Source organism: Brachycentrus maculatus, unplaced genomic scaffold (assembly GCF_059751285.1).
Source record: "Brachycentrus maculatus isolate JH-2025_06_01 unplaced genomic scaffold, ASM5975128v1 h1tg000737l, whole genome shotgun sequence".
NCBI classification, from domain to species: Eukaryota; Metazoa; Arthropoda; class Insecta; order Trichoptera; family Brachycentridae; genus Brachycentrus; species Brachycentrus maculatus.
Window position 1 is genome coordinate 17,501 of NW_028281468.1, and position 24,341 is coordinate 41,841.

The following is a 24,341-nucleotide window of genomic DNA, read 5'->3' on the forward strand; positions in this document are numbered from 1 at the left end:
TATATACACCCCAGGACAAAAAAAATTACGAGTCCTCAAAAAAACTATAATTGACACATGATGAATTATTCTTGATTAATAATTAGTTTTTTTTTGTATTGTTTGACATATGTGATGACTACTCGTTACTTCAAGGTTAAAATAAAAGATCCTACTCATGAATTGTACTTGGAAATTGCCATTATATATCAGGTATCAGATTACCCGAACCTTAGAGACCCATAACGGTTCATTTATGGTCGAGTGTTTGTGATGAAATAATAAAAGACATTTTATTATTATTAGACAAGAAGTAGGTTCTAATCGCTTTATTTTAAATTTAGGTATTTTACATTAAAACATATTTATAACATTTAAAAATATTTAATACTTAGTGAATTCACCTTTATTTTTTATAACATGTAAAATTCTATTATTTAACGAAGCGTAAAGCGAATCTAAAATTTCTGAAGTTATTTCTTCTTCCCAAACTTGAACCAAGTTTCTTTTTAATTCCTAAATGTTTTTTGATTTTTTTTCCGACTTTTTTCTTCATAATAGCCCATAAATTTTCTATCGGGTTTAAATCAGGACTATTCCCGGGCCACGTCATCGATTTTAAGCCAATTTTATCCTTGAATTCATTGATCTGTAAAAAAAACAATAAATTATTTATCAAGTGGTCACAAAATGCATTAAAAAAATAAATATTTGTACTCACAGTGCGGGCTCTATGGCACGGCGCAGAATCGTCCTGAAAAATCGGGTCCGTGGTATACTGCGTAATGTCCTCGATTGTTGGAATAAGATGGTTTTTCAACACTTTTTTGTACTGGATGGCATTCATCGTACCCTGTACAAAATTTAGAGGTCCCAAACCGTACGCTGTCATGCACCCCCAAATCATGACGTAGGGTGAATGTTTAACGGTTCGAGTGACGCACGACGGATGATATCTTTCCCCAGGTTTTCGTCGAACTATCTTTATGCCGTCTGGACCGAAAAGGTTGAATTTTGATTCATCGGAGAAAATAACATTTTGCCAATCCTCCAAGGTCCAATTCTGGTGCTCCTTCGCCCAATCCAGTCTAGCCTTCTTCATTTTGTTCGTCAGTAATGGTTTCTTTGCGGGTCTTCGTGCTTGGAAACCATGCTCCAACAGCCGCCTGGACACTGTTTTTACTGAAAATGTTGATGTGCTGGTAGACTGCACCTCTGCGTGTATTTCAGATGCCGTTAAAAATCGATCGCGCATAACAATTTTTTTTATTAAGCGATCATCTCGGGCAGATGTCACGCGCCCCCGTCCGCTTCCTTTTTTCAGTTCTATGGATCCAGTTTCTTGGAATATTTTTAATAAAAACCTTACTGCACCTTCTGAATACCCAACTCAACAAGATATTTCACAATTAGATATGTTTTGTTGCGACAATGTGATTATTTTGGATTTTATCGCAATCGACATTTTCTTTACACTTTTCATGATTGTTGTGTTATGTTCACTCAAACGCGGGTAAAACAAGACTGTTTGAGACATTTTTAAATATAAATATTGTAGAAAGGTGACACATAGTGTCTTTAATTTATCGAACAAAAGAAAGAGGTATCGAAAAAGGATTTCTTAGAAAAAGAGTAAAGTAAAGTCAACCCGTGCGGTAGCAGGTAAACTCGTAAATTTTTTTGTCCTGCGGTGTATATATATATATATATATATATATATATATATATATATATATATATATATATATATATATATATATATATATATATATATATATATATATATATATATATATATATATATATATATATAATATATATATATATATATATATATATATATATATATATATATATATATATATATATATATTTTAAAGGGACCTATTGAAATAAACTATGAACGCGGGATAAAGAAGTCAATACACAAGGACATACGGTCGAGTAAAAATACCGTCCTCCCAATCTGCATAACCATTGGTAGGTTGAAATTTTAAGAATACAAGTTTTAGATGTAAATAAATGTATTAATCAAAAAAATTCAAAGGTGAATAGAACCCAAAGATCTTCAGACCTCTTCTGCTGTATCCATCACACAAACTTTTGATAGTCTGTATCCCATACATAGGAATATTGTCGTCAAATGTAACAAAATTGAGAATTTTGAGAAAAAAGTAAAAGAAAACAGACAAATTAAATCAAATATGTAGCGTAATTCAAACTATGAATGCGGTAAAATGGTGGATAGAAACGATCGAAGCGATCTATTTTTGTATGAAATGAAATGGTGTCACAACCCTCAGAAATGAGAAGAAGAACAATGAAATTCATTGTTATATATATTTTTTATTTTATTAATGTCTGTAATGCGGTCCAAATTGAATAATTTTAGGTCATCGATGCGGCTTGAGTTACAATTTGAGTTGGCTAGGCCTGTTCTACAACATTGTTACATTACTTTCAATTCACTTTAAAATCTGTACCTACTATTATAATTGCAAGAATTGAATATAATTTCAATAAAAGCATTCTCAGTTGTTATGTGAATGTTCTGTTTATGTGCAGAATAAAAAACAAATACATAAATGAATGTAAAAACTGTTTTTCCTTATAAGGGGGGTAGGGGATGTACCTAAAGGGCGAACCGGTTCTTGAAGATGTTGAATCCCATCACTGCTCGTACGCCAATCATATTTGACCTTGTGAACTAGACAGCTGCAGTATTGCAGACAGATTAATAAAACGGGCACAAGTGTGTTTGGTCACCTCGTGTGTGTGTGTGTGTTATTAAAACGGGAAGCCAGAAAAGGATATTTAAAGAATTCTTACTTACAGATCGTTTATTTATATAAGTTCTTACACTTCAATTACTATTGATATTAACTATTATAATTTAATCTAATTAATTAATGAAACTTTGAATTTAAATGTTACACGTCCTTTAGAACCAAACGATGCAGGCGAATCTCGCTCTCTTCTCTTCGGTTGGCCGCTTTTGTTGAATTCGTTCGGGAATCTCCGTGGCGAATTCGTATTTTTCAGTGGTGCCAACTTGGCAGTAGCAGTAGCTTGTAGCTACACGCCTACGTGTGTATCAAAACTGGCGGCAGCCACTTGAAGGATATCATCTTTTTCACTAGGCAATATTTTTGTATAAATCCAAATAACTATTTCCATTACTCAATTTTTACTAAATTTATCTAGAAATTTTCCGTCCGTCCTCGTGGTGTAATGGTCAGCGTGTTTATCTACCGTGCTGGAGATCCCGGGTTCGATTCCCAGTAGGGGGAAAATAAATATTTTTTGATTTTTACACTGAAATATTTATTTAATATTACCCTGGACCGGACGGAGGCCCAAGAGTGATCACCTTGCCTTCATGTAAATAATGATCAAGAAACACTGCGTCAATTCGATGCAGTGCCCTATGCACCATTGGGTGCGGATAAGGGTTATAATAAGTAAGTAAGTAAGAAATTTTCATTTAAAAAACAAAATTTGATGATTAATTCTGCTTCTTCTTCTTTATCTTCTTGGACTGTTTTTAAGAGGGATTAGCCTCCTGCGATGTCGATTCCCACCTGTCAATCCATCTCTTTGGTGGTCTGCCTTGGGGTTGGCCGTGCAGTGCAATGTGGGGGAGTCTGGATGGTTCCATTCTCCTCACATGCGCATACCATTGTCTCCTTCGTTGCCTCCCCCACCTAACTTTAACTAAATTAATTTTGCACCACCCTGAATATGCTTGCATACTGCAGCCGTCTAGTTCACAAATATCAAATATAATTGACGTACGACATCATTTGCATAAATCATTGCATCTTATGATATTTTTGCGCCACCCTGTGTATTGTATAGTGACTGTATTGTATATTGTAGCTTGTAATGTGTGCATTGAAAAATTAACAACTAAATAATAAAAACGCGTTTTTACTGTACTAATGTGTAAAGGCAACTAGCCGTAACTCAAGTTGGGGCTGTTTGGCTTAACACTGCTCAAAGCATTCTTATAACTGGCCTCTATCATATACAATCATAGATTTTGCTCTATCTCTTTCCTTTACCGAGATATTCATTATCCAAATAGCCGCAAAATTGTATTCATTTGATACATGTGTTGACAAAAAGTATGACCCTTTCGATATGATTTTTTATTTAATTTGATAATTCATGTAATATTTACAGCACAAAATATTTCTTTTTAATTGAGTTTGACAGGAAAAACAAATATTTGAATAAATGATCAAATTATTTATTAAATACTGTAAAATAATAATTGGGACATACTGTCCCAATAGTATTGGTGAGTGGGTCGTATGTATTCCAACAGTATTTTATCATTTTACCACTTTAATATTTATTCAATATTACCCTGGACTTGTACCTGTAGCGGAGGGCTGATGCAATTTTATATGATGTGTATATATATATATATATATATATATATATATATATATATATATATATATATATATATATATATATATATATATATATATTATATATATATATATATATATATATATATATATATATATATATATATATATATATATATATATATATATGTAATAAAATACCTAGGTACCCATAGATTTAATTAAGTACCTACAAATAGTACCGACTTTCAATATTGTGAAAGTCGGTAAAGCAGATCGCGCAAATCTACCACCAGATGTCGCCATGCGTCGCACTGGGTAAAACAAGAGAATCAGATAGATAGAAAAATATTGTTGAACTGTCATAGTTAATGTAATTTATAAAAGATTAATTAAGAATAAACTTTTACTGTCGTTTCTTTAATTACAAAGCAACACATTGTTTATTTTATTATTATACACCCACTAATTTACAAAGAAGAATATTACCACGTTATATGTATATATATATATATATATATATATATTTATATATATATATATATATATATATATATATATATATATATATATATATATATATATATATATATATGTATATATATATATATATATATATATATATATATATATATATATATATATATATATATATAATCATCGTAACATACATTTATATATATATATATATATATATATATATATATATATATATATATATATATATATATATATATATATATATATATTATATATATATATTTATATATATATATATATATATATATATATATATATATATATATATATATATATATATATATATATATATATATATATATATATATATATATATATATATATATATATATATATATATATATATATATATATATATATAAATATATATATATATATATATATATATATATATATATATATATATATATATATATATATATATATATATATATATATATATAGACTACCGAGATGACCTGCAGGTCATCTCGGATATAATTAGAAAAATACAAGTTTCTAAACATAAAACAAAAAACACTTGATTACATAAGGTTAGCCATCGCTAGAGGTCAGTATTAAAACAACAACAGTCATCAATCCGGTTTTAAACATGAGGGTCATTTGATGAGTTCTGTTAATTCAATCAATTTTTTTTATTGATACTTAATTATCGCCATTTTCGTAAAGTACTACCTCATGGTATCATATCAACACAGGCTGAGAAGAACATGGGAGTCTGGCCAATCACAGGGCCTGCGACCTGCCAAAGGGTGGTGTGAGTGATATCTAACACTCAACATTCTACCCATGATTGTTCACAAATATTGATTTTCTTGTAGGAGTTATTTTCATATTATTTTTTGATAATCATTTCTTTCATTTCACCATAGTTATCTAATAAAATTCTAGTGATTCCAGCACTATGTTTCGAATTTAAACAATATACATACTAATCATCGTACCATACATTTTTAAATATATATATTTATTTATATATATATATATATATATATATATATATATATATATATATATATATATATATATATATATATATATATATATATATATATATATATATATATATATATATATATATATATATATATATATATATATATATATATATATTGGAAAGTGACTGCACCATATGTACAGCCAGTTCTCAATCCGATTACGAAGATTAAAAAGTGACAAAAAAACAGTGTCTGTACTTATCAAGCGACCCACGTAATAACACAGCGAATATTAGTTTATTGAGACCGATTCGTTCGTTCAATTTTCAAATCCGGATCTTCAGTTGAACGGCTCAAAGTTTACTGACTAAGTAATCATCACGTCGCTTCCCCGCAGGGGTAGCCAGGGAGGACAGAACGCCACAACAAACGTTCTTCGTCCCACATTCACGCATCTCCTCAAACATTTGCACCGGTTATTCCGACTCCTGACCTGACCGCTTTCAAGTGTTTGACCTACTTGATCATGCCAAGCTTTTCTCGGCCTTCCGCCGCTCCTATTTCCAACTACGTTCCTCTCCTAGATTTATTTTGCTCTTCTTTCTTTACTCATTCGTTCCACGTGTCCAAACCATCTCGACATATCTTTTTTTATTTTATCAATAATGCCTTTCCTCAGCCTTGCATTCCTTCTTTATTATATCACCATTCGAACATCATTTTGCCGCCCGTTTGTCTGAGAGATCGCATTCCGACTGCATGCAGTCTACTTTCATCCTTTCTCTGGTAACCCAAGTCCCAAACATTAAAATATGCCGCTTTGGCTGGGATATAGTACATTATCTGGGCAATCCGAAAACATGCACAACTGAAAAATGACGATTTTTGATATATGTTGGTGTTGAAAGGAGTGAGCGATATTTGCAATTTTTTTTCATTTCCACATTTTTGATTTTTTGTTTTCTGTTAAAATCCAAATTTTGTAGTTTATATTAGCACTTTTAATCTAATTTTATTCCGATAATTTCTATTTTATTCTTGCCAGTCTCCTTTACTATAACCTAAAATATAATGTATACCCACACACAGGACATGCCTTTATGGGATCTTTTTTGTATTAATATTAAATATTTTTGACACTTGTGATTATATTATAGGGTTCTGGTCCCGTGGTTAGTGTCGCGGACTCTTAAGTCAGAGTTTCTCGGTTCGAACCCACTCTACCACAATTCATTCAAACCCTTTTCCGCACCCCAATGGTGCATAGGGCACTGCATTATAAACACAGTGTTATTAATAACAAAAACACAAATATTTCTCTTTATAAAATAATAAAAAATATGTTGTGGAATGCAAAAGAATTTAAAATAAAGAAAAAAACTCGGCGGTTTAAAAACCGGTTTTCGCAAATTTGCAAGAACCGGTTCGCGAACGACTCACTTGACTTGTTTAGTTGCATCCGGGATGTCGAAGTGAGACGTTGAGATATGTCTTGTTTGATTTTTGCCTCGTTTCTTATTATAAACAGCGGTAAATTATTTTTATAAACACTTTTTTAAATAATGTGAATAAATTTTTAAAACAAGTGAAATATCGGTGTAAATATACGAGTGAATCTCCATATTTTGATAGCATTTTTTTCTTTATTTTGCATATTACAATATATTATAATTACAAGTACAAAAAATATATAATATTAATAAAAAAAAGATCCCACAAAGGCATGGCCTGTGTGTGGGTATACATTTTATTTTACCTTATAATAAAGGGCACTGGGGAAAATTCAATATATCGCTCACTCCTTTCAACGTCATTTATCAAAAAACTTGATTTTTCAGGAGATCGTTTTTAATTTTTAAAAATATAATACAATGCATTAAAAATAAATATCAAGACGCTTATTGAACTTTTTACTGTGCAGCAGATATTTTTAGGTAAAAATGAATGTTTTTTCTCCTTTTGAAAAATATTAAGTATATTTAAAAAAATAATTAAACAATACCATTTCTTCAAAATGCAAAAACAAAACATTCTGCCCTGTAGCGGGTAAATATTAAGTTAAAAATATGCCGCTTTTGCTGGGATATAGTACATTTTCTGGGCATTCCGAAAACATGCACAACTGAAAATTGACGATTTTTGTTGAAAGGAGTGAGCGATATATCAGAAACATAAAATGGTTAAAAGTGCTTATATAAATTACAAATATGTGTTTGATTTTAATAAAAAAACAAATCTGAAAACCATGAAAATGAAAAAAGTTAGCAAATATATACTGTATGAGTTATACGTTTATAAGAAGAAGGTACTAAGATTTGTTTTTTTTTTTAAATAAATAATTCAAGCGAAATTTTAAATCGAAAGAAACTTGGGTAATCAATGTCTAACGTATAGTCTTTGTGGAATGAATGAAACAGTTTTCGAGCTTTTAAAAATTAGGGTCTTTGCGCGAGTCTGGATTTGCGTTGGAGCTTCTGATTCATTTGTTTAAATATTTCTTAACATTTTTACAATGGGGTATGCTAAATAGGTTTTTTCTATGCCAAGGTCACAATAAGGTTACAATATTTTTTTAGTTATTTCTTCGTTATATTGTCGCAAGAAACAAGCGTGCGCTTTTACTTCCGCGCCGGATTGCGTTTTCAGGTATACGACGTACTAATCATCGTGCTATCGCCTTTATACTTAGTACCTGGCGGGCTTCGATCTCTTTTTTTCGTACAATGTTTTATGTTGTTCATCCCTCCAGGAAAAAAGGCTTGTTTTTTGCTCAGTAAAAAAGCTTCTTCTTGTCACCAATAGATGTCACTAGTGAGTAAATTGGATTATATATATGTATATATATATATATATATATATATATATATATATATATATATATATATATATATATATATATATATATATATATATATATATATATATATATATATATATATATATATATATATATATATATATATATATATATATATATATATATATATATATATATATATATATATATATATATATATATATATATATATATATATATATATATATAAACACTTTTCTCTAATAAAAAGCTTCTTTACATCTCACCAATAGATGTTTCTAGTGAAGTTCTAGTGATTCAAGAACAAGGTTTTTAAATTGGTTCATATATATGAACTTCCAAGAATTTGAGTAGTGCGGTTGTCAATCATGGGTAGAATTGGTGAATGTTACTCGTGTGTAAAGTGATCATCTAAATACGAGCCTTTGACGGTCGCAAGCCCCGTAAATACCCAGACTTCATCTTTGTCGAGATGTAAAAAATAATATGAAAAAAGGCTAATGAAGTTTTTTTTTTGTTGGTTTTCAGTCGATGCGGTTGCAACATCTCCAGCTGAAAGCAATAACGGGTGAGATTTTTATGTAGGACCTATCTGTTTTTACGGTCACGATCCTGTGCGTTGGTTTGCAGCAAGGATCGGTATTAGTCCCGTACTCTGCAGCCCTTTTCAGCTCCAGGTATGAGGCGAAGCTCGTGACTTCACAAACCAGCTCCGGAAGTAGCTATAGCAGGCCGGGCCGAGCCAAATTGGGCCGCATCGATGACCTAAAATTTTCCTAAGGGCATGTGACATTACAGACAGTAATAATTAAAAAAAATATTGCAACCAATTTCATACATAAGTCATATAAGTCGTACATATATATATATATATATATATATATATATATATATATATATATATATATATATATATATATATATATATATATATATATATATATATATATATATATATATATATATATATATATATATATATATATATATATATATATATATATATATATATATATATAAATATATATATATATTTTTATATATATATATATATATATATATATATATATATATATATATATATATATATATATATATATATATATATATATATATATATATCGCTCACTCCTTTCAACAACGTTATATATCAAGAATCGTCTGTTTTCAGTTGTGCATGTTTTCGGAATCCCCAGAAAATGTACTATATCCCAGCAAAAGCGGCATATTTTCAACTTAATATTTACCCGCTACAGGGCGGAAAGTATTGTTTTTGCATTTTGAACAAAAGGTATTGTTTATTTGTTTTTAAATATACTAAATATTTTTCAAATGGAGAAAAAACATTCAGGTTTTACCTAAAAAGATCTGTTGCACAGTAAAATTTCAATAAGTGGCTTGATATTTATTTTTAAAACATTATATTATATTTTTAAACTTCAAAAACGATCTCCTGAAAAACCTTTTTTTTATGTATGACGTTGTTGAAAGGAGTGAGAGATATATATAATATTCCCGATGAGTAATTTCTATTTCTCATTTTGGGACATGGGATTAAGGTTAACAAGACTGGAACACAAATAATAAAGTTACAAAAAATATTTTTTGTAAATAACCAAAACTAATACTAATACATGGCAAAATATAAAAACAATAAACAGGAATAATAAATGGGCACAAGAAGCATATTTAAAAGAAATAAATGAGAAAAACATAAAGTAAGAAGCATATTTAAAATAAACAAATGAGAAAATAAAAAAAATATTATGATTATAAATAATATAAATGCAGAGGTAATCAGAAAGTACAATCAGGGTAATTGTGAAGAAAAAAAACATTACTGCGATTAGATGTGAGAAGAAAATACACATTGAACCAAAAACTAATGTAACTGTATAGTAATAATCATTTTTATCAATTTTAACAATCAAAATTATTAATAAAGACAATCAAACAATGTTATGAATTTTGTTTGAAATAAAACCAATTATGCAATTATACTATAATTGCTCATGGCGGACAGCCTGCTTCTCGACAGTCGCCTTACTATTGTATACGCACAAGCTTTGCGAAATTAAACATTGTCGTCCCCACCTCACGATATCTTCCGTCTTACACATGCTGTGGATATCAGTGTTTCTTACGGTGTTTCCGGTTATTATGCAATACTAATAATTGCTCATGGCGGACAGCCTGCTTCTCGACAGTCGCCTTAATATTGTATACACACAAGCTTTGTGAAATTAAGCTAATTTGAAATATGTCTTTGCACTGCACTTTGCACTTTCTTTTCTTTGCACTGTTCCGTGTCTGTCTGCTGTGCTGGTCGGGGTTGTGGGCGTCTGTGTACCGGCCAACGTCGAGTTGGAATCGAATCTAGCTGACTAATTGAACTAAACACTAATTCCTTTCACTGCCTACACTGGGGTACTTCTAGAAAATTCGATGATGGACTTACAATCTTGTATTTATTTAGATTGGCAGTGACAGGTATGTTGAAAGCTTTTAAATGTAAACTCACAGTAAAATCGAGATACAATTTTATATTGTTTCACATTTTCAATAAATTTCGCAACTAAGTTAAAAAAAATTGCTTAGCAAGAGCAGATCTGTCAGGAAGTCTAGATGCTTCTGTATCAGATCTGGGCATGCGGTGGGACAGCTTTCAATTTTATTTCTTGTCATAATATTAATCGTAATTAATTCTGCCAACAGATGTCAACTGCCTCCGACTCCTGAGAATGGGAGGTACACGTTATCGTCCAGAGTTGTTTCGGCCGCTGCCCGGAGAACCGTCCCGTACTACACCTTCATAGAGTACTCTTGCGACGATGGCTATGTCCTGACAGAGAACGGAGTGTCGGTGTGCGAGGAAACCTCATGGTCCACTCGGCCCAGATGCATACAAAGTAAGTTATCAAATGATCTTCTTCTCTGGTTTCAATCCTGGGATTGGTTTGCAGCAATTTCCTCTGTTCTTCTTTTCCATTCTTCCCTGTCTTGTGCGGTTCTTTTGAAATGTGCATATGATGAGCAGCGCACGTCCTAGTCTCAGCACAGGTCCTCCAGGTACTCTGGGCGTGGGCGTCCCCTGGAGTTTGTCCCCTCGGTCATACCCTCCATTATGGCATGCAAGAGACCTTCTTGACGTATTACATGGTTCCATATTGCACGCCTTTCGGGCAAGGTCCTGAGTTACAAGTTACAATAAATAATTAAAAGTATCAAATGATACTTTTACTTATTTATTGTAACTGCAGACAGTTGGTAGAATTTCATATTGAATTGTTGGGTAATGTATCCAAAATTAAACAAGGCTTGTTGGATTGAATTCTACATTTATTTATGTATATGTTAATACGTGACCCGTTTCGTCTTCATAGGACATTATCAAACACTGACCTGTTTAGGATGCAAAACTGTCAATGTTTGATGATGTTCTAAGAAGATGAAACGCGTCACGTGTTAACATATACATAAATAAATGTAGAATTCAATCCAAGAAACCTTGTTTTATTTTGGATATATTACCCAACGATACTTTTACTTAGTGTACAAAATGCAAGTAAAAACTTGAGTCCCATTTGAGGTATGAAAATAAATAAAATATCAAGGTCAGTGGTTTTTACAACATTTTGAGTGTGTCCAAATACTAATCTGGATTATCTCCAATTACAGGAGTTATTAGGGGGTTGAATTAGTTCTTGCCGTTTATAAAAATTTAATATTTCTCTGTGATTTAAATATATTCCTTTCTTTTTTTTGTTTTCCTGTCCCCCGCTACCTCGAACACCCACGTGGCACTTTCAACCGCCTCAAGCCGCCTCAAAATTAAGGCTATGGGCCTTGTTCATCGGCAGGGAAACTGGGTCCCGTATGCTCTGAAGGAGAGAGATATTGAAAGTCGACTTTGCATGTGTGATTCACTCTTGCAACGGCATCACAGAAAAGGTTTTTTGCAACGCGTCATCACCAGCGATGAAAAGTGGATCTTCTTTGTCATCTGCCTGCCAGGTCAGCCACTCCCTGCTGAAGCCAGCATTGCAAAACGCAACATTCACGCCTCAAAAACGATGCTTTGCATTTGGTGGAATCAGCAGGGAGTAATTTTTTCGAGCTTCTCAAAGCAGGCCAAACAGTCACAGCATAGGTTTACAAGCAGCAAATGATCAAACTGAAAACAGCAATTGAAGAAAAACGTCCAGAATACGCAGCCAGGGACGAGTCGATTCTTATTCTGCACGATAACGCGCGCCCGCATGTTGCCAAAGTGGTAAAATAACAGATAAACTCCTTCGGCTGGGAGGTTCTGTCACACCCGCCCTACTCCCCTGACGTCGCACCATCCGATTATCATCTGTTTCGGTCCATGCAGCATGGATTATCGAGAGAAATTTTCAAAAGTTATCGAGAAGTCGAGTTATGGGTGGAAAATTAGATTGCCTCAAAAGACAAGGTTTTCTTTTATAGGGGAATACGACTTCTTCCTGAAAGATGGGCCAAAGTAGTCGAGAAAGAAGGGCAATACTTTGAATAAATTCTTACTTTAAATAAAAAAAATATTTTCAATTCAAAATACTACAAAAAACGGCGAGAATTAATTCAACCCCCTATTATTTTCATATTATTTTTTGACATCTCATCAAAGATGAAGAAGAATATGGAAGTCTGGGCATTTACGGGTCTGACGACATGGCAGGCTCCCCTGCCGTCTTACGATTGCAAATATGAAAAATATGACGATAAATGTAATCTAAATTATTTTTTGACATCGCAACACAGATAACGAAGAATATGGAAGTCTGGGCATTTATGGAGTTTACGACCGTCGAAGGCTGGTTTAAGTGTTTACACACGTGTAACATTCACCAATTCTACCCATGATTGACAACCCACACTACTCAAATTGTCGGAAGTTCTATATACATAAACCAATTTCAAAACATTGTACAAGAATCACTGGAATTTCACCAGAGACATCTATTGGTGAGATGAAGAAGCTTTTTTATTGAGCAGAAACTCACATATATGAGAGACGCCAGAAAATATCCTTTTCCTTTTATTATTTTAGCTGATAATTTGACCAGATAATTTATTTACATATTCTTCTTCATCTTTGATGAGATGTCAAAAAATAATATGAAAAATAACTCCTTTAATTGGAGATAATCCAGATTTGTGAACAAGTATTTGGACACACTCAACATGTCGTTAATGTAATCTCCATCAACTGTGTACACATAAATTTATGTATATTTTTCTGTTCACAGAAATCCAACCAATCGAGCCAACCAAAATAACTGAAAGGTAATATTATCTACTGCATCAAGTACTTTGTGAGAAATGTCGCGTCAATTTTCTTATATACATATGTATATATTTCCATCCTATCAAGCCATGGTCACTCTTCACTTGGGTGGGTAATCAATCGTGGTGAATGTTTCAAGTGTGTAAAGTGATCACTTAACCAGTCTATGATAGGTCATAAGCCCAGACTTTTGTATTCTTGTTCATCTGTTGAATTCATTCCATAAAGACTATTTGATAGATATTATTTTTTGACATCTCATCAAACATGAAGAAGAATATGGAAGTCTGGGCATTTACGGGGCTGACGACCGTCATAGGCTGGTTTAAGTGATCACTTTGCACACGTGTAATGTGATCACTTAAATAATTTGATCTTCCATATTCTTCTTCATCTTTGATGAGATGTCAAAAAATAATATGAAAATAACTCCTGTAATTGGAGATAATCCAGATTTTGTGAACAAGTATTTGGACACACTCAAAATGTTCTATATGATATACATCAATTGCTTAAATTTAAGATAACGATGAAATTATTTATTTAAAAAAACGGATCTAAGTAGCTTCTTCTTTTAATTTATGAATATATAATAAAGCACATTTTTTATTTTTTTATTTTTTATTTTCTGTTAAAATCAAATACTTGTATTTTATATTAGATCTTTTAATATATTTATCTCTTTAAGAAATAAGGAAAGAATGCAAGGCTGAGATATGCATTATCAAAAAAATTAAGAAAGGTGCGTTGAGATGGTTTGGACATGTGGAACATATGAGTGAGGAAAGAACCGTAAAATAATCTAAAATCTGGTAGCGTCAAAAGTCTGCATAATCGGAGGGTATGTATGATAAGATGTATGGACATGAAGGAGGCGAGGAGTGTATGTCAGGACAGAAGAGTGTGGCGTTCCATCCTCTCTGCCTACCTCTGCGGGGAAACGGCACGATGGTAGTAGTAGTAGACTACTAGGTAATAGTTTTGAAAGCTGTCCCACCGCATTCCCAGATCTGATACAGAAGCATCTAGGCTTCCTGATAGACCTCTCTTGCAAAGCAATTAATATATTTGTTTTGAAATAAGTTACTAAATTCATTGCAAATTTGAAACGAAATTGTATCCCTATTTTACTGTGAATTTACATTTAAAAGCTTTCAATATCCCTGTCACTGCCAACCTTAATAAATACAAGTTTGTAAATCCACCACCAAATATTCTAGAAGTACCCCGATGTAGGCAGTGAAAGGGATTAGTATTTAGTTAGTTCAGTTAGTCAGCTAGATCCGATTCCGACCCGACGTTGGCCGGTACACAGACGCTTCTACAACCCCGACCAGCACAGCTGACAGATACGGAATAGTGCAAATACATTTACAGAAAATGTCAGTCATTGCATTTCCCACTCAACCATTATATCGACACTATTAATGGATCCCTTTCACAAGTAACAACACACATCGCTCACTCCTTTCAAGAATGTCATAAATCAAAGAACTTGATTTTTCAGGAGAACGTTTTTAAAGTTTAAAAATATAATACAATGTATTAAAAATAAATATCAAGCCTCTTATTGAACTTTTTACTATGCAACAGATCTTTTTTGGTTAAACCTGAAGGTTTTTTCTCCATTTGAAAAATATTAAGTACCTATATTTAAAAAAATAATTAAACAATACCTTTTCTTCAAAATGCTCAAACAACACTTTCTGCCCTGTAGCTGGTAAAAATTAAGTTAAAAATATGCCTCTTTTGCTGTGGTTTTGTAAATTTTCTGAGCATTCCGAAAACATGCACAACTGAAAATTGACGACTTTTGATTTATGACGTTCTTGAAAGGAGCGAGCGACATGTTTTATTGTGTTAGAAGTAAATTTTCTTTTGCAGTAATACAGAAAGCAGTTGCGTGCTTCCAAACTTCCCACCAAACGGAAAATATGTCGTAATTGGTGACGCTGAGCTGGACTTGAAGCCAGGAGACGTCATCCAACAATTTTCATACATCCAATACTCTTGCGAATTTGGGTACGATGTGTCGGATATATCTCTGGCAACCTGTGACGGGTCATCCTGGTCAGCTACGCCGACTTGCACAAGTATGTACAGTTAAATATCCCTTTCATATTCTTCTTCTTCTGAGTGGTGTAGGCCTTGAGGCCTGTTTTTAAGAGGGATTAGCCTCCTGCGATGTCGATTCCCAGCTGTCAATCCATCTCTTTGGTGGTCTACCTTGCTATAAAGGATGTTAGTCGAAATAGGTCAGGGTATATGAGTCGCAAGGAACTAAAGTGCGCGGTTACGAATCTTGCTTCACCAATGTTGCCGAGTTTCCGTATAGTCAACAAATAGTGGACTTAACGGCAAATTTATTTTGTTGTTAATCAAAGGAACATTATTTTTTATAACCAATTATATGTTGTCCAACATCTGAAGGCCAAGTATTCGTTAAGTCGCTACTATGTTTTTTTCTAAATCCAGATAACATTTTACGAAAATAATTTTTTTCTTAAAACATTGCATTGAAAAAATTAGTTTTTCTTCGAAATGATTATATAGTTTTGAAAAAAAACAGTTTTTGAATGGTAAGGATTTAAAAAAATATTTTTAAAGGAAAGGAGAGGAATTAATGTGGGTGGTTAGGATTGAGGATAATGAGGGTGGTTAGGTTAAGGATTTTTTTTCTACGTAAGAAGTTTAAAAATAAGAATTTATTTATAAATATACATACATACATATACATACAATTAATAATGGTCAGCACGCTCGGCTACCGTTCTGGAGGTCCCGGGTTCGATTCCCAAGGGGGGTAAAATAAATATAAGTGATTTTTTCACTGTAATATTTATTCAATATTACCATGGACTGGTACCTGAAGCGGAGGGCTGATCACCTTTCCTTCATGTGTAAACGATTAAGATAACACTGCGTTAATATGACACAGTGCCCTATGCACCATTGGGGTGCGGATAAGGGTTTTATTATATATATATATATATATATATATATATACATATATGTACGTTACATATACAAAAAGAAAAAAATTGTCATGTACCATTCACCCCTCACCTATAACGTAACTAGGTTAACGGTGGAGAGTAAACAGAGTATGACAACTTTCTACTAACCTCTTTTTTATTGTAGCTATGCTTTTTCCGAAAATATCAATGTCATTAAATGTCTTGTTGTATGTGTCCATGATTCTGTTTACGGTGGTGTTTTGTAAAAAGACTGTGTTGCACTTTGGTACATGAAGGAGGTGAGTAGAACGCGTACGTCTTTGAGGTAGGTACTCTAAAATTAATAAAATTATAAAATTATTTTTTTAAATTTTAGACTTATTGTTCCAGTCCATCTGTAAAAGCTGTACCTCGTGAAATTCTTCCTTCCTTTCAATACGTCAAGCCTCTCTACGTTGCAGTAATCTTTGTGAGAACTTATGATTGTTCCTTCATTCTTAGGACTTCTTATATCTGCTCACGTTGTACCACCCTTGGCCTTCTGAAGAGCTTTTTGAAGATCATTTCTACTAACTAGTCTGGCCTCTTCTTTTTCATGTCTTTTGGTAAATTACGATCATTTAGACTAATTTTGTTTATTTTTTTTTCTTTCAGAACAGGTGAAAGAAGTTCTGGCAGTACCAAATGTGCCCGATGGACGGTAAAATATTAATAATTTGAAATATTTTTGTTTAATTTTTTCTCTTTTCTCTAATAAAAAGCTTCTTTACAACTCACTAATAGATGTCTCTAGTGAAGTTCTAGTGATTCAAGAACTAGGTTTCTAAATTGGTTCATAAATATATAGAACTTCCAAGAACTTGAGTAGTGTCGTTGTCAATAATGGGTACAATTGGTGAATGTTACACATGTGTAAAGTGATCACTCAAACGAGCCTATGACGGTCGTCAACCCCGTAAATGCCCAGACTTTTATATTCTCCTTCATCTTTGATGAGATGTCAAAAAATAATACGAAAATGAAAATGTTGGGTCCACGATTGATTGTTTGTTTATTAAGTGTGTGTTTTTGCGATTCTGAATATATCAAGATGGCCAAATAATGAATCCATGTTTCAGTTCTGGCTGTGTTTTGCCGGCCAAACCACTTCACGGAGATTACTCAGTGGCCGGATACGAACAGGGTGTAGTAGTTCCGGGAAGCATTGTAAAGAACGGAACGGCCATTTGGCCATTCTGCGAAGACCTGTATGACCCGGAGAAGGACTACGCAATGTGCAAAGGGCACAACCAGTGGTCGTCGACACCCGTCTGCCTGAGTGAGTTAGAGCTATCTATGATGACCTTCTAGAAGCGCCTCAAACATTACTAACGAGCCTTGCAACTGTTCACCATTCCATCTCTTCCTTGGTTTCTTACGACTCCTTACCTCTCAACTCCTTTCCACTGTGTCCGGTTGTGGTCCCGTGGTTAGTGTCGCGGTCTCTTAAGTCAAAGTTTCTCGGTTCGAACCCACTCTACCAAAATTTGATAGCTATTTCTAATAATGAGCCGCTTAGGCTCACAGAAATAGTATGAAATTTAAATATTTGTGTAAATAATAAAATCAAAATTATTTTTCCTTTAAAAAAAAATATTTACCTCATTCTTTATTTTCATCAATTTTACAGTAATTGTCTTCTTCTTTTTCTAACCGCTATCCCAATGGTGCATAGGGAACTGCATCGTATTGACGCAGTGTTATCTTGATCGATACTTACATGAAGGCGAGGATCACTCCTGCGCTTCAGGGACCAGTCCAGGGTAATATGAAGTAAATATTATAGTGTAAAATCACTATATTTATTTTCAACCCCCCCTGGGAATCAAACCCGGGGCATCCAGCACGGTAGCTGAACGTGCTGACTATTACACCACGGAGGCAGACTTTCCACAGTTATTATGGTTATAAGTAATTATAATCAATCATTCGACACTGGCTAGAATACTCTAGAAGGGTGAGATGCCATTAAAAAAAGAAGAAGATGTGTCGGTTTGTGGTCCCGTGGTTAGTGTCGGGGACTCTTAAGGCAGAGTTTTTCGGTTCGAACCCACTCTACCACAATTTGATACCTATTTCTAATAATGAGCCGCTTAGGCTCACAGAAATAGTATTTAATTGAAATATTTGTGTAAATAATACAAACACAAATATTTATACTTAAAAAAAATATATTAATTTTTTTTTTCATAATTATTTGATCAATTTCGAGATTTAGAATATGTTCCCCAAAGAATCAGCAATTAATTTTTTTGGAATTTACATTTGAAGCACTAACTTTGTGATTTTCCATTTTGTAATTAAAATGTTAATAATTAAGTATTGATCAGTCTTGATAAAGAAGCGGTTAGCTTCGAAACCGGAAGACATTATAATTAAGTTATAATAAAATATTATTATTATAATATTTTAATGGAAAGATTGATAAAGACATAGAAAGGAGAGTGAATGCTGGGAACAAAGTGAATGGTGCACTGAAATCAGTTATAGCAAATAAAAACCTATCAGCGGAAGCTAAACTGGCAGTGCACAACGGAGTCCTGGTTCCAACTCTAATGTATGGAAGTGAAACATGGAGTTGGCAAAAGAAGGATGAAAGTAGACTGAATGCAGTCGAAATGCGATCTCTCAGAAGAATGTGCGACAAAATGATGTATGATAGATGTGCGAATAGTGAAATAAGGAAGGAATGCAAAGCTGAGATAAGCATTATCGATAAAATTAAGAAAGGTGTGTTGAGATGATTTGGACATGTAGAACGAATGAGTGAGGAAAGAACGGTAAAACAAATTTATGAGGCGAATGTTAGCGGGAAAAGAAGCAGAGGAAGACCGAGAAAAACATGGCACGATCAGGTATGCCAAATACTTGAAAGTGGTCAGGTTAGGAGTCGTAACAATCGGCGGGTATGTATGAGGAGATGCATGAACGTGGAAGAGGCGAAGAATGTTTGCAAGGACAGAGAGTTAAAATATTTACGGTGATTTTAAAACAAAGTCACATTTTAATTATAATTTTTTTTATGTATTTTTTAGAAAGATGCAAAATGTTGATATCTCATTCGGTGGATTTCGAATGTCGTTCGCCGACATACAGCATCATCCCTTGCGACGAGTTTCTGCCCCACGGTTCCACCATACATCCGACGTGCAAGGATGGCCATATACCCGTTGAGTTACTTACCGACGCCGTATGCAGCAAAGGAAGGTGGACCGACACCCCCAAGTGTAGACCAGGTAAGACTTTATTCCCAACAACTGAGAAAAGCAAGAACAACTGAGAAAAAATTTACGTCCATACTCCCGGACAGGTTAAATTTTAATGTTGCCTTGAAAATTTTTCTTGCCTATTATGTACAAGGATTAACCCTTTCCACTCTGACCATTTTTTCTCATAACTGTGATTAAAGTTATACCTGCGCCCGGCCAGACATTGTGGCCCACGGAGCTGCCTACTAGAATCATACGGGCCAGAATGTCTGGCCTACAGAGTGGTAAGAGTTAATATCACATTTAGTTTATATCCATCAATCAAAATCCGTCACATATATTGAAGAAGCCTAAATAGATAAAAATAGGTAGAGATGATACAATTAGGCAGAGACAGAGATGATACAGTAGGTAGAGACAGACGAGAATAGGAAGAGACAGATTGAAGAAGCCTAAATAGATAACAAAAGGTAGGCTTATACAGGCGAAAATATAGATTGATTGAGACAGACAAAGACAGATAATAATAAGTAGAGATGATGAATATAAAGAGAGCAGAGGTGATACAGGTAGGCAGAGACAGACGAGAATAGGAAGAGATAGATTGAAGAAGCCTAAATAGATAAAAATAGGTAGAGATGATACAGATCTTCAGAGACAGAGATGATACACGTAGGCCTATACAAGCAAGAATAGGAAGATATAGATTGAAGAAGCTTGGATTGATATTAGTAGGCAGAGACAAAGATGATAAAGGTAGGCAGAGACAGGCGAGAATAAGTAGAGATAGATTGAAGAAGCCTAAATAGATAAAAATAGGTAGAGATGATACAAATCTTCAGAGACAGAGATGATACATATAGGCCTATACAGGCAAAAATAGGAAGATATAGATTGAAGAAGCCTATATTGATAATAGTAGGCAGAGACAGATGATACAGGTAGGCAGAGACAAACGAGAATAGGAAGAGATAGATTGAAGAAGCTTAAATAGATAAAAATATGTAGAGATGATACACGTAGGCCTATACAGGCAAGAATAGGAAGATATAAACTGGAGAAGTCTGGATTGATAACTGTAGGCAGAGACAAAGACGGTACAGCATTGGCGATACATTTTTGTGATTACCGATTTCAGATTGCGGTTATGAGAAGTCGTTTGGGATCTCGCACATTGTCAACGCTCCCGTCACCAAAAAGGATACTTTTCCTTGGCATATTGGAGTATACCAACGGGTCGGAGACGCTTTTGAGCAAATATGTGGAGGAACATTGCTTCACACACACATCGTCATCAGCGGTAATGCCTTGATTTTGAAATACACCCATACCTCGCTATACGGCCGCTCTTTATACATCATTTCGCTGTAACGGCCCTCTTCAATTAAGGCACGTTTTCCATTTACGGCCTAAAAGTTTTTTTGATTAAATTTTTTGTAAATCGATATATATGTATCTACATTTTTTATCACAGTTTTTTTATTATTTTTATTTTAATTTTTTTTATTTGTATATGTTTATTTAAATCACAATTTATACATGTAGATTTATATTATCCACTGACACTTCGTGATGGAATTGCATTTTTAATTTATTATTAGATTAAAACCAATATTTTTAGCTTTTCCACTTTTTTATTTGACCAGCGACCGGGTTTCGTCGTTACCGACATCATCAGACTGGTCTGATGATGTCGGTAACGACGAAACCCGGTCGCTGGTCAAATAAAAAAGTGGAAAAGCTAAAAATATTGGTTTTAATCTAATAATAAAATTTATACATGTTTCGAACTTTTTTTTTGCAGAGACCCACCAAGCCACCTTGTGTGTCTTGTCGGTGGAGTTCTTTTTTAATACATTTTTATTGTTTTTTACCAATTTTAACCGAATGTTCATTCGTATAATTTTGTATACCATATCTTCATCATCTTCATATTAAAACCATTTAAAAAAAATAATTATGTATACATACACATATTTTATGTAACATGAAGTTATTTAATTTTTATTTATGGATTACTATTCATTTTTTCAGTCTTTTATTATTTTATGTAAGTACTTATTATGTATGTATTTTTGATTTAAATGAAATAAAAAGATAAAACGCCTTTTGAATGATAAACCATGTTACATAAACGCACTCCCAGTTCTTTATGAAGGCTGCCTGGATAATGTTATGCTGCTATATCCAGTGGCTATTCAGAGTTGTTCCCCGGAGAGAGGAAAACCACCTTGGCTCTTCACCAGTGCTCTAGCTGTACCCTTTACAAACTCTTCTGAATGCCTGTTGACTTTTATTTCAGCTGCCCATTGCTTTTTCGATCAGTCATTGTGTCTATCCAGAGTTGTTCTCCGGAAAGAGCAAGACATGACTCTTCACCAGGGCTCTAGCTGTACCCTATACAAACTCTTCCTAATACCTGTTGATTTTTATTTCAGCTGCACATTGCTTTTTCGTTCAATCATTGTATCTATCCAGAGTTGTTCCCCCGAGAGAGCAAGACCACCTTGGCTCTTCACCAGGGCTCTAGCTGTACCCTATACAAACTGTTCCTAATGCCTGTTGACTTTTATTTCAGCTGCACATTGCTTTTTCGTTCAATCATTGTATCTATCCAGAGTTGTTCCCCCGAGAGAGCAAGACCACCTTGGCTCTTCACCAGGGCTCTAGATGTACCCTATACAAACTGTTCCTAATGCCTGTTGACTTTTATTTCAGCTGCACATTGCTTTTTCGTTCAATCATTGTATCTATCCAGAGTTGTTCCCCCGAGAGAGCAAGACCACCTTGGCTCTTCACCAGGGCTCTAGCTGTACCCTATACAAACTGTTCCTAATGCCTGTTGATTTTTATTTCAGCTGCCCATTGCTTCTTTGATGAACAACGTAAAACCAAGATTGCTGAAGAGTACTATCGAGTTGCTGCAGGAAAGTACTACAGATCTTGGGACCATCCGCAGGATATTGGAGTACAGACTTCAAAGGTAAATAAGATCGTAGCTTTGCTGAATTATACATAGTACAGCTATATAAGGACCGTCAGCCCATTTAATCAATACATTCGTTTCAAAATGCTATAACTAGGTGAAACAATTGTCACATAATTGTTTTTTTTTATAGTTTTTTTTAAACAATAAAATATAACATTTAATACAAAGTTATTTTTACTTACCTATTTATAACTCTTATACGCACCTAATGGTGCATAGGGCACTGCATTAAATAGACGCAGTGTTATCTTGATAATTACTTACATGAAGGCAAGGTGATCACTCTTGCGCTTCAGGAACCAGTCCAGGGTAATATTAAATGAATATTACAGTGTTAAATCTAATATTTATTTTCACCCCCCTCTGGCAATCGAACGCGGGACCTCCAGCTCGGTAGCTAAACACGCTGACCATTACACCACTGAGGCGGACAAAGTTATTTTATTCCTCCAAATAATACAGTATGTGAGAGTTCAGCAGTGTTCCGCAAACTTTTTCTATTCAAGGTTCACCTATCAAATTAAGAAATTTCAGAGGTGCTTATTTATCACATCATGGTAAAATATTTAACATATTATTTTTTGACATCTCATCAAAGATGAAGAAGAATATGGAAGTCTGGGCATTTACGGGGCTTACGACCGTCATAGGCTGGTTTAAGTGATCACTTAACACACGTGTAACATTCACCAATTCTACCCATTATTGACAACCACACTACTCAAATTCTTGGAAGTTCTATATATATGAACCAATTTGGAAACCTTGTTCATGAATCACTAGAACTTCACTAGAGACATCTATTGGTGAGATGTAAAGAAGCTTTTTATTAAGCAGAAACTCTTATATTATAATCCATATTTTGTGAACAAGTATTTGGACACACTCAAAATGTTGTAAATATTTAACATGTTATGTTTAATGCAAAATGTGAGCCTACTTAACTGAGCACAGGCAATCGGAATTCGGAGCAATTGTGTTATTTTCACAAAACTAGACTTTTTTCCGCGGCACACCAACTAGTCACCACGGTACACCAGTGTGCCGCGGCACACACTTTACGGGACAATGCACTATATATCTCTCACTCCTTTCATGAACGTCATAAATAAAAAAAACTTGATTTTTCAGGAGAACGTTTTTAAAGTTTAAAAATATAATATAATGTATTGAAAATAAATATCA

The 24,341-nt window shown here is 33.6% G+C and overlaps 1 protein-coding gene across 1 annotated transcript in view; it reads left to right on the plus strand.

The window, feature by feature from the left end:
* The window catches only part of LOC148300367 (ovochymase-2-like), a gene marked incomplete at its 5' end in the record, with an annotated part of 49,219 nt that overhangs the window by 16,929 nt on the left and 7,949 nt on the right, over positions 1-24,341 (plus strand). Inside the window, 10 exons of the mRNA XM_088274891.1 lie at positions 7,290-7,308; positions 9,183-9,222; positions 11,370-11,563; positions 13,925-13,961; positions 15,847-16,055; positions 17,574-17,619; positions 18,038-18,237; positions 19,994-20,194; positions 21,306-21,467; positions 23,026-23,150. Of these exons, the coding sequence (XP_088131017.1) occupies positions 7,290-7,308; positions 9,183-9,222; positions 11,370-11,563; positions 13,925-13,961; positions 15,847-16,055; positions 17,574-17,619; positions 18,038-18,237; positions 19,994-20,194; positions 21,306-21,467; positions 23,026-23,150 (1,233 nt within the window). The remainder of the gene's footprint in view (positions 1-7,289; positions 7,309-9,182; positions 9,223-11,369; positions 11,564-13,924; positions 13,962-15,846; positions 16,056-17,573; positions 17,620-18,037; positions 18,238-19,993; positions 20,195-21,305; positions 21,468-23,025; positions 23,151-24,341) is intronic.